The sequence below is a fragment of the Pongo abelii genome, chromosome 10 (assembly GCF_028885655.2).
Source record: "Pongo abelii isolate AG06213 chromosome 10, NHGRI_mPonAbe1-v2.0_pri, whole genome shotgun sequence".
Classification (NCBI taxonomy): domain Eukaryota; kingdom Metazoa; phylum Chordata; class Mammalia; order Primates; family Hominidae; genus Pongo; species Pongo abelii.
In genome coordinates, this window is record NC_071995.2 from 6,069,537 (window position 1) to 6,081,768 (window position 12,232).

Genomic DNA, 12,232 nt, shown 5'->3' on the forward strand with positions numbered 1-12,232 from the left:
CAGCTAATTTTTTGTATTTTTAGTAGAGATGGGGTTTCACTGTGTTAGCCAAGATGGTCTCGATCTCCTGACCTCGGGATCCGCCCGCCTCGGCCTCCCAAAGTGCTGGGATTACAGACGTGAGCCACCGCACCTGGCCAAAAGCATATTTTTGGCCTAAAATCAACTTAAACTGTGGTACTTTGATATGAGTCTCCATGTTATTGTATTTCTAAAGCCCTTTATACCCACGTTGAGAGTGAGTCTAGGCCCATGGGGAAGAAGACTATATCTACGGAACGCTGGGGTTCCTTGCTTATGTGTTCTGATTCTTTTGTCCAAGATCCCTCTACACAAATAAGCTTAGGCTCTCTCTGCCAAGTTCACATGGACAATTAGAGTGGAAATAGGACCATACACAGAAAGCTTTCTGCTGGCCCCATGGGGGCTTGTGGTATACACCTCCCATGAGCAGAAACTTAAAGGTCCTGGTCTATATAATAATCTTCATTCAAAGCCAAATATTATGCATGGGCACCCTGGGGTCTCTTGAATAGTATTTTTGTTTCTTTGGCGGGTTTGTTTTGGAACTTTTTTTGAGGGAAGTAAGAAAGGTATTATAAGACTCACCAGAGCACAGTTTGTGGAGGAAGGAATTACCCAAGGTGACCATGGTAGGGAGGTCTTCGATTCGCTGGAGCTTCACCATGTTGGAGTCGCCTGCTGGGCCTGCCAAGATCCGTAGCTGGGCTGCATCATAGCGATCTCCAATTCCAATAGGGAACACTGCCACTCCTAGAGTTAGCAAAGAGACAAGAAAGGATCTGTGGGCAAGTAGGCTCAAAATGGACTGGCCTGACGTTATATCCAGCATCTGAATACAGCCTCATGTTTTCCAGGCTGGTCATATAGACCAGCCCTATGAGGAAGATGTTCAGTCAACAGATATTAATGAGCTCCTACTCTGTGTCAGGTACTATTGTAAGCAATAGGGATACAGCAGTGAACCAAGCATATAAAGTCCCTCCCTGTCCCCCGTCCTCATGGAGAGATAGACAACAAACACACAAACAAAGTAAATATATAGAATTTCAGATGTGGATAAATGCTTAGGAAAAAGCCAAAATGAGATAACGGGGATGAGAATGCCCAGGGCTGAGGTGTGGGTTATCATTGCATATATGGCAGTTGGAGAAGCATTTGGTGAAAAGATGGCATCTGAGCAGAGACCTGATGTAAGGATAGAAGGAGCCAAGAGGATGTCTGAGGGAGGGACATCCCAAGCAGAGAGAAGAGTGAGTGCAAAGGCCCCAAAGCAGAAGTGTGACTGCATGCTCCCGGGGGCTGGGGAGAGAGGGACAAGCAAAAGAGGGAAAAGGCGTGGATCAGGCAATGCTCCACTGGCCACAGTAAGGGCTCACCATGTTCTGTGAATGAAACAAACCAGCCAAGACTACAGAGCAGAGGGACGGGGGCTGACTTTGATATTAAAGGGCCACTGCAGCTGCTGTGCTGAGAATGAGCTGCAGGGGACAAAGGTGGAAGCTGGGGTTCCAGTTAGACAGCTATTTCAATATTTCAGGTGACAGATGATAGGGACTCGGATTGAGGTGACCCTGGTGGACATGGTGTGGGGAGGTGCGACTCTCAAACTATTTTGAAGATGGAGCTATAGTTTGTTCGTGGCTTGCATGGAGGTATCAGGAAAAAGGAAGAAGAATCAAGGATGCTGAGCTTTTTGAACTGAACAACTGGAAGGTTGGAATTGCCATTTTCTAAGATAAGAAGGATGGACGTGAAAATCAGGAGTTTAGTTTTGCCTGTTAGAGCATGCAAGCTGAGTTGAGGTGAGGCTGGAGATACGAATTTCAAAGTCAGAGATGTATAAATATATTTAGACCCATGACACTGAACTAGACCACCAAGGGGGTATATGTAAGAAGAGAAGAGAAAATATCACAGGGCTGAGCCCAGAGAATGTGCATGCTCATTTACACATGAGAAACCGAGGCTTTGGACGGTTAAATGACTTGCTCTGGATCATATCTGCTTCCTCAAGACCACAGCTGCTTCCTTTCCCAGTGAAAATCTTTCTTTGGATTCTTGATACTAAAGGAGAAAAAATCTCCATCCTGAAATTCCTCAGTTCAGCTCTCCAGAAAGTTCTAGGAATTTGCAATGTGCTTCAGGTTGGAACGGATTTTCTACTAGCAGCTCTTCAGCTTTTGTAAGTTCGTTATATTATCCAAATATACATCCTTTCCCTTTTAGTGTCCTTTACCGTAAAATCATAGATTTCATAAACATGTCACATTCATTCACTCAACAAACGTTAAATGGTCACCTATTTTGTGCATCATACACAGATGATACAAAAATAAGCAAGATCTTCCCTTGCCTTCAAAGAACTCCCAGTTTTTTGCAAGGAATAGATATGTTACAAATACAATACAATACGATTTGCACATTTTGAGTAGCTCATATGTGACATAGAGAATGGAGCAAATAACTTCCTCAGGAAGAACATCAGGAAGACAGCAGAGAAAAGACTAGGTTCTGACAGCACTCCTAGGCAGGGTCCTGAAAGATGAACAGTTCTCCAGGTGTCCACGAGGGGACTCAATGTCACTCCACTCACCCAGACCTCCTTCAGCTGGGAGGTGGTCCCTCAGACTCTACCACCTGTCCCAGCTCACATCCTGTTGATATTAAGAACATGATAAGCACATGTTCTTATGAAGCACAAGGCTGGACATCTGGATCCTTCCCTTTCCTACAGCATGATCCTTTGTCTCTCATCCATCAACCCTGCCAAGCTCATTACCTGGTACCAGGAAAGGACTCTAAATACAGGAAAGTCCCCATTGGTTCTCAAGGCCCCACAATGAATCACTCTGGCCTCAGACATGACATTTTAGTAAGAGACCACGAATCCTACTTTAGAAAGAAAGGGCATAGAGGTATGATCACTCCTGGACACAAAGGGAAAATGTGGAGAAATTAAATGTTATAATTAGTTATAAAGATATAAGATCAACACACACTTATTATTGTTTGGTTTCCTAATCACATCGTGATTGGATAATTTCCTGCTGTTTGAAACCAGGACAGAGGTTGGTACTGAGCATATTTAATATCGGCCACCACATCCAAAAGTAATCCCAGCCCATTTTTAATCCTCTATCATTTCTGAAGTCTTGCTCTCCTGAATTGAGGACTGTACACCAGATTCTTACTGTTGGACCTGGCGGCATCAGCTGCTGCATCCACTGAATCCACAGAGATGTCCGTGACCAGGATGACCACCGCCTTCGAGACTCCCGGCCTGGCACCATGCATTTCTGAAGTCAAGTATCGCACAGCAAAGCCCAAGGCATCCCCTGAGGATGGAGAACAGATCACGCCAAGTCAGTACTGACTGCGGCTGGATACCCTGTCTCACGGTGGATCCTTAAGTCACTTAAAAGCTGAATGATTCAGAGACTCCAAGGAACACCCAGTTGAGATCTGGAGAGACGTGGAAGAGCAACTAGCCCCTCACTTTCCAGGAGAAGAAACTAAGGCCAAGGAGCAAAGTGACTGGAATTATGCCAAAAATTAGAATCAGAATGCAGATTCTGCATCCAGCCTGTGGCACCAACGTTACCGATTTGGCTGGGGCCTCCCTCCCGCTGCATGACGTCCACAAGGCTCAGCAAATGGGCTTTCTCCGGGGCCACGTTCCATGGCACGTCAATGGTGGTGATGCTTCCATACTGGAGCACTGACACCTGAGTGAGATGAGGCCCTAAACGGAATGAGAAAACGGGGATTATTTTGAATCAAGTGGAGCCCCAAAAAGAGCCTCTTTGTCACCTGCTGCTTCAGCTGCCTCACTCACTCACCTATATTGGCTTTTGAAATGAAAGCCTTGGCAAAACTCTTCATTTCATCAAAATAAGAAGCTGGGAAACTGGAGGAGCCATCCAGGAGAAGGATCACGTCCAGGGGCTGGCTGCAGTCTGCAAAGACAACCAGGAAGGTGAGCACACAGGTGCCAGCAGGGACACTGGCCGCCAGGCCTACAACCTGACATCCAATAGGATCTGCAGGGTGTGCTGACCACGTGGCACCACCAAGGGGGGTGGGGGGTGCCTTTGTGAGTGCAACAGCAATGTGGGCTAGGGAGGAGGGGATAGCGGAGATGGAGTTCCTGGGGCCAGACTACCTCAGGTTTGGATACACTGAGAAGACTCCAATTCTACCCAAAGGAAGCTTAAATGTCTACAAATAAAAGCGGCAGGCATGGGCTTCCTTGGTAAGAAGGGGCCGCCACTCTTCTAGAAATGAGTAAAATACTGGCCTGGCAATACAAGGAGACTGCAAAAGGAAATGTAGCGGCAGCCCCTCCCTGGACAATGAGCTGCTGTGTCCTCAGATCTTGCAGGGCAGGTGAACGTACTGTGATTATTCCAGCTATAAATGCCTAGTGCTCCTGTTACTGTCTGAGTACATCTGAGATTTGATGAAATTATGTAATTGTTGTTTTCCTCAGCAGAAATATTACAAGAATTTAAATAAATCTATGGCCATGAAGAAAAACAAAAACAAAGAAACAGAAGTACTGACAAGTGTGAGACTCAAAAGATACTAAAAGAAGGCTTGTTATTCTGGGATTGTCCCAAACACACCGAATAAAGATGTTCAGGAACTGGGAATGGATTAGATGCCAGTGTCAGTAAAAGGCAGTAATAACAGCAGTGGGAGCAAGCATTTTTTTTTTGAGCACTTGTCATGTGCCAGATACTATTTTAAGCAAGTAGGTGCTATTATTATCCCCATTTTATAGATGAGGAGACTGATATACAAAGAGGTTAAGTATTTCCCCAAAATTACCCAGCTAGCAAGTGGCAGAGATAAGATTCAAACTAAGGCAGTCTGACTCCAGTGTCTGAAGACCGCACCTGCTACCTGGCACCTGACATCCTGGTCTCGCCCTGAAGAATGTCAGCTACCCGGAATAATTTCACCCACCCAGTGTGGTCAAAATGAAGCTTATCGTCACCACCTTTAACAGAGGTTACCTTGAAGGCGGAGGGTGGAATTGGGTGGGGAAGAGGCTGTGTGATAAAGTAACACTTGCATTTTCTTTTACTCCTTATTGGCAATGTTTAAATGTTAACAATAGGCTTCCATTACCTTTGAATTTATATAAGCACACACCATAAGAAAAGATCTTCCCCCGAAAAAGGATCACAGTTTGTCTCCCTGCCAGGGAGGTGAGGAAACACATGCCCTTTGAAGGCAAGTTTCAACCAAGGGCACAGAGACCAGGGAAGCCAGGATTAGAACCCGAGTCATATCTTGGCAGATGCATGTAGCACCAAGGTCATGCCAGCCCTCACCCAGCCCTCCCACCTGCACACAAGGTGCCAGCATACCAGCGGCAGGGGAGAGGGTGGGGATCTGCAGCCCCTCTCCGGAGCAGCACCTCTGCAGCACCAGGTCAGGAGCCTCTCGGGGGAGCGTCTCAAAGTCCTGGATGAGGATGGGGGCATTGGGCCAGCCGATCCTCTCCAGCTCCTGCACGTTGGCATTAGGGCCCACTCCAATGGGCACTACCTGGATGTCTCCAGGCAACCTCTTGATCTCATCAGAGGCAGGATTTCCGGTGACCATGTAGACCAGGTTGGGCGCCTGCTCCCGGTCACCCTGGCTGACCAAGAAGCTGTGGTCGGAGAGGTACTGCAGGGCCAGCCCAGTGTTGGTCCTGTTGCCGCCCTGGTAGCGGATCTCTCGCACCCGCTGCAGGATGTCCCCTTTGGACTGTGCCTCGCTGAAGGGGTACTCCACGGTCACCATGTAGGAATACTGCAGCACCGTGACATGGATGCTGTCCTGGCCCACATCCATCCGCTGAATCACCTCCTCCATGAACTCCTTGCTCCTGTTGAAGTCGGCTTCACCAATTTTGTCCGATCCTTCCAGGACAAACGCCACATCCAGAACCATGGAGTTCCTCTTGGGCCCCAGGGTCGAAACCCCCAAGAGCCCCGGGCCCACAGTGACTTGTGCCATGTGGGGGGGCAAAGTAGGAGGACGGGCTTCAGGGGCAAGGTCACAGAGGTAGCTAACCATCTCGTCCCTTTGCTGCTCCAGCTCATCCACACCGCTCAGCACAAAGGCCTTGTTCTCAGGGGCCTGCTTCTCAATGAGGCGGATCTGCTTGAGGTTGGCATGGGGCCCAATACCCACCGGGATCACGATGACCTTCTTCTTCTTCAGGCCCTGGACGTAGCGGACAAAGTTCCGGGACATCCGTTGGGGCTCCTGGCTGGCCATCAGGAGCAGGGCGATGCGGGAGGCTTCAGGGCGGTCGATCTTGCTAAAGATTTGGAACAGTGTGTATTTCAAGACCTCGCTGGTGGAGGCCACCTGGCTGCCCGCATACTTCACCTGGCTGGCAATGCGCCGCAGCTCTGACGGTCGCTTCCGGTCCTTGAGCCCAATGTAGGCGTGGGAGCCATCGTGGTACTCCACCACGGCCACGCGGACCCACTTCTGGGAGATGCGCAGCCGCTCCATCATGTCCACCACAAAGGCCTTCAGCACTTCAAACTCAGCCTCGGACAGCCTGGAGGAGCCATCCAGCAGGAAGACCAGGTCCAGTAGCCTGCTGCAGTAGAAATCGTGCAAGGGGGGTTCCGAGATGTCCTCCACATACGGAGTGGTGGGGCTCACCGGGGCATCTGTGGGAGGCACCACCAGGCCTCCCGGCTCCTGGCAGGATTCACAGGTGAGGTTGACACCATCACAGTGGCTGCAGAAAAGAGCAAAGAAATTAAAACGGTTCAGGAAGAACCTATGGACACTTCTGAGCCCTACGGTGTACGACCACTTCCATATTCCCACACAATCTCCTCTGTTCCACCTGAACTTGAGATCCCATGGACCATTCCACACCCAAGTGAGATGTCACTGTTTAACATCTGTCCCCAAATAGCATGCCCCCCCTTTCAAAACACACACATAGCTGACTTCCTTTGATTCTAGAAACCAAAGCTTTAGCCCATCCTAGGATATGAAAAAATATGCTCGTTCTATACCATCCACACAGCCACTCAAAGCTGATTTCTTTTCAACCTACATCTTTAGCAACATGAATACTTAATTATAATCCAAGCCTTCTTACAAGTGTCTCCAAGAACAAATGTTACTAAAATGTAGACGCTAACCTGTGCTGGTAAATGTTCTGTTGAAGAGAAATGCTTTACAGTACATATTCTAACAGAATGTAAATTGCATGAGTTTTAAAACATGTTTAATATGTTGGGCCCTAATGAAGAGAGAAAAAATTGGAGCAAAAACATTGTGGAAAGATGAATAAAGATTCAAAACTCCAGCTTTATCTAGCAGAACAAATTATTTGAGAGTAGCAGACAGGGGTCCCTACGGTGTTAGGCCTAGGAAAAGACATTCACTCATTCCTCCAGCAGACATAGGGTGAGCACCTCTCATGTGCCAGGTACTGTCCAGGCTCCGTGCCCAGCCCCAAGCACACACCACAAGTCTGTAGTAGAGCAGTGGCCCCACACACACAAATTCCTACACTACCATGCCAAATTTCCAGGCTCTGCTGGTAACATCACCTTTTTGCCAGTGTCCCGGAAAGTGGCACGGCCTGCCAGACCACAGGTGAAATCAAGTGGCCCTGTGGTGGAGACCAATATGGGCCAGGACCATCTCCTCTTTGGACTCTCAGCCTCGGAGGCACATGGCCTTCAGCACTCCCAGTAAAGCTGACAAGGCAGCAGTGCCCTGAACCTGGGAAGTGTCCCCCTGTGGCTTGATACCAGGTGATGCCCCCAGCCTGCTGTGGGACTTCTGTCCACACACTGCTTGCAGCTTCAGCGTGCACCGTGGCAGCTGCCCCTGCCCGTGTGCCAGCAAAGGAGGTGGGGAGAGGGCTCGAAGCTCTCATGGCCTTTTGGCACAGAACCCCAAGCCAGCATCAGAATCACCCAGTCCTTTGCTCCCTACAGTCCACGTTTCAGCATAAAGAGTGTGCGCAGGTAGAGTCTTACTAGGAAGTTCATTCCTCCTTCCCGTGATCTACGAGATTTATTGCTTCAATCCTTGGTTAACGGTGCGTGAGTGACATACTTTCTAGTTTCCTGTGTTTGCTAGAAAACTCACCCCAGGCAGTGTTCGTTCTTGTTTGTACAGACGGTGGCGGCAGGATCTGACTCTGGCAACTGTGACCATAGCCCCTCCCCAGCGAATTTACCTTCTCAAGTTTAAGCTCCCAGAAGGCTTGATCAGTGTCAGGGAGTGGTGTTGAATAGATCTGGATTTTAATAAATGTTCCCTACTTATGAGCAGGACTTCAGAGGGCTCAGAGCTCACCCTGAGGACTCCTTCTCACCTCCCCAAAGGCCAGTTTCCCAGAGGCAAGTCCGGTGAGAACCCAGGGTGAGAGCAACGAGCACCTTCCCTCCCCATTATGACAGCCACACCCTGCCACCTTGACGATGGCCCCCACGACGTTCATGTCACCCTGAGGCCCCGTGTTCCATCTCACTTTCTTCTCCTGAGTCCCCACCTCCAGTATATGGACACCTGTGCTCAGACTAGTCATGACCTACAAGGACAATAAGTGACCATACCCCACCTTCAGTGAGAAAAGCAAAAACCTCTTAGGACTTAAAAACCTATTAAGAGCAAAAACATTGTGGAGGAATATATGTGGAGGAAGCAGTCCAGTCCATCCCTAAAGAAAAAGAAGCAAACCCTAGGAACAAACAAAACAATAAACTACACGAAGTAATGAATTAAATAAATAAACAAATAAACTCAATCTCTCAACTCATGTAGCTAGGACTTTTTACCCAAAACCTAGTCTCTGAGCTGGCCCCTGGAGAAGCAATAAGATTTGTCACTTCAAACAACCCAGGAATCTGTTTTACCAAATCTGGCAGTGCTCAGGGTCACTGGGATTCAAGGTGACTTTCTTTCCTGAGGCAAAACGCCGGCCAGCCACCTCACACACTGGACAGTCTTCGGGGTCAACGCAGGTCTGCAAAAGCTCATCCAGGATTTTCCCTGCAAAAGAAAGCTCTCATTAGGAACCAAAATGCTCCCCTTTCCCACAAGAAAGCCTCACTTTTAACTAAAGGGGAGAAACCAACTCCTCCTCCTGCCCTAGAAGACAACTCCTCCTGCCCGCACCCCCAGGGGTCATCCCGCCACTCAAGGAGCATCTCTCCTCCTTGTGCCTTGATTGATCCCTCTGCAAAACTGGGAGTGGGGATTCCTTCACCCTACCTCACCTCCCCAAGCCTCAGGACAAACGAAATCTTATCTCCAGGGCTCTTTCTGCTCTTCTGAATAATGCCTTCAGTAACTCTAGAGCTATGCTGTACCATAGGATAGTCACAAACTGCATGTGGCTATTTAAGTTAAATTAAGTAAAATTCAATAAAATTCAAAAATTCAGTTCCTCAGACACACTCGTCACAGTTACATTCAATACAACATTCCCCCACTGCAGAAAGTTCTATCGACAGGGGCTGCTTTAGATGAGAATCCCATAAGTAGGCACAGAAAAGCATTTTGGAGGAGCTCGACTTGAGAAAAATCACGACTGGCCTGACTCTGATCAAAGAACCCATGGAACCTGCGGCAGGCTTGCAGGTCAGAGATGGAACCTGCGGCGGGCTTGCAGGTCAGAGATGGGACGTGGCAGGTGGAGGCTGAGATGAAGCAAGACCTAGAAGCAGCTTTCCATCCATCCCTATCCCATCCCACCAGCCCGACCCCCAGAGACAGAGGCCTCACCTGGAGGGCAGTGGGCATGGCAGCCCTCCACACACTGCACAGGGCAGGCCAGCGGCTCGGGGTGCTGGCACGTGACTCGACAGGCAGGCGCACAGCTGTTATAGCGCCACTCACACTCATACCCATTCTCCCGGAGATTCCTTTCCTCGCAGCTCCGGGCTGTGTAGACAGGAGACAAGGCCATGACCACAAAAGGCAAAGCCTCCAGGACTGCAGACCCATGTGGTAATGGCCTGGGGGCATCTGGAGATAATGTTGGGGAACTAAGGGACTATGGGAGTCACCAATATTAGAGACTTCTGGATTGTTGAAGCACCTAAACCAGAATCTATTGGTTCTGAATTCATTTCTTTTTTTAATTTTTGTAGAGATGGGGGTCTTGCTATGTTGCCCAGGTTGGTCTTGAACTCCTGGGCTCAAGGAATCCTCTGGCCTCAGCCTCCCAAAACACAGGGATTACAGGTGTGAGTCACTGTGCCCGGCCCAGTTTTCTACATAAAAACATTAAGTTGCTTATGTCCAAAGAAGGAAGATTTTATAGACGTGAATGTATGAGTTGATCACTCATATTGGCAAATATAATCATGCCTAATTAAAGACATAAATCGACTTCCTTCTTTTCCCTCTTCTCCTCTGCCAGAATCTCTCCAGAAGAAAAGTATCCACATGTTCATGCCTTGAATCCATGTCCCACCTCACCCATAATATGAACTTCTTACTTAGCCAATGTCTTAACCCTCCTTAGCCGTTGGCCATCCAGTCCCATACTAGCACTCTGTCTTCTCTCGCCCATGAAGATATCCCCCTGCACTCACAAGGTCTTCAAGCATAGACACACGGGAAGAAGGGAGGGCATCTGAGAACATGAGGGCATCAGAACTTACGGCACAATGTGGCCGTCCTCCAGGTCACCACCTTGCCGTGCTGGGCACACACGTGGGCATAGGCAGCAATGGTGTCGCAGAAGCAGGCGCAGTCCCCAATGGACTCACAGGAGCAGGTGTCGTAAATGCAGACATCCAGGTATGGCTCGGGGTCCACCTGCAAATGCAGCCTCAGGTGGCCCAGGCCTATGGCCAGGTGTCAGGAACTCTGGCTCTTAGTCTGGGTGCAAATGTTCTGATGGTCAATTTAAGGATAAGGGGGGTCCGGGTAGAAGGAGAAATGTAACTCAATGGTCTCAAAGAGGGAATGAGTGGGAAGGCAAGATTCTTAGTTTCTAATCTGCATTCCAGCAAGAAGAGTTGAATAATGCAGTGCTGCTGGCCTTCTGCAGAACACAATGAGCCTGAGGATTTTCCCGAAGAACAGTCCCTCTGTCCCTCTGCCTACCTCCCTGCTCAGCCACCCATCTGTCTTCACAACCCACTCTTAGCCTCATGAGCATTTGGATGTTTTTACGAAAACACAAACACACATACGTGCTGGTCACTGTCTTTCTTTGCCTCAATTCAGCAAAGAGAATGGGGAAATACATCACGCCCTGCAGCTGCCTCACTGCAGTGCTATGGGGCAGGTATGCAGGACAATAGGGCCTAGACTCTGATTCCAAATCCAGTTCACCAGTTCCCACCTTTCCTCATCCCCAAAACATGCCTCTAAACACACTGGACTTTTTCAGGGCAGTTATGACAGAAAATGAATTCAGACGCTGAGTGGGTCATTGTTTCTAAGACGTTCCAACAGTACCAATGTCCCCAACTCCTCCCCTGTTCTCACTCTTCCAACTCAGATGCCCAGGATTTCCACCAAACCAGGGAATGTAAGTATCCTTTGGAGTCCTCAGAGACTGAAAATCACTGCATAGATAGAGAATTGAGATCCATGTTTTCAACCAGTCTCTCCCACATTGGTGGTGCTACACAGCAGCATGTATGTGTGCATGGCTGTGTGTGTACATAGACTTCTGTAGTCACATATGCCCATGTACAAGCCCATGTCCACATGTGTGTACACACATACATGCAGCAGATAAGAGACAACCGCACTATGGTCGGGCATGGTGGCTCACACCTGTAATCCCAGCACTTTGGGAGGCTGAGGTGGGTAGATCACCTGAGGCCAGGAGTTCGAGGCCAGCCTGACCAACGTGGTGAAACCTCTTCTCTACTAAAAATACAAAAATTAGCTGGGCGTGGTGGTGGGCGCCTGTAATCCCAACTACTCAGGAGGCTGAGGGAAGAGAATCGCTTGAACCCAGGAGGCAGAGGCTGCACTAAGCCAAGATCATGCCATTGCACTACAGCCTGGGTGACAGAGCGAGACTCTGTCTCAAAAAAAAAAAAAAAAAAAAGAGAGAGAGAGAGAGAGACAACTGCACTTAACCTTGGGGAATTCCTCCTTGTCATTAGAGATAAAGACACAAAAATAAGTCATAATATGAGGACTCAAAATCACCAAAATTAAGACCAGAAAAGAATTTCTGTGAGACAAGAAA

The 12,232-nt window shown here is 48.6% G+C and overlaps 1 protein-coding gene across 1 annotated transcript in view; it reads right to left on the minus strand.

The window, feature by feature from the left end:
- Positions 1 to 12,232, minus strand: part of VWF (von Willebrand factor) — a 176,123-nt gene that overhangs the window by 63,786 nt on the left and 100,105 nt on the right. The window contains 8 exon segments of the mRNA NM_001246277.1: positions 610 to 774; positions 3,216 to 3,359; positions 3,626 to 3,766; positions 3,864 to 3,980; positions 5,400 to 6,778; positions 8,925 to 9,060; positions 9,796 to 9,954; positions 10,680 to 10,836. Coding sequence (NP_001233206.1) covers positions 610 to 774; positions 3,216 to 3,359; positions 3,626 to 3,766; positions 3,864 to 3,980; positions 5,400 to 6,778; positions 8,925 to 9,060; positions 9,796 to 9,954; positions 10,680 to 10,836 — 2,398 coding nt within the window.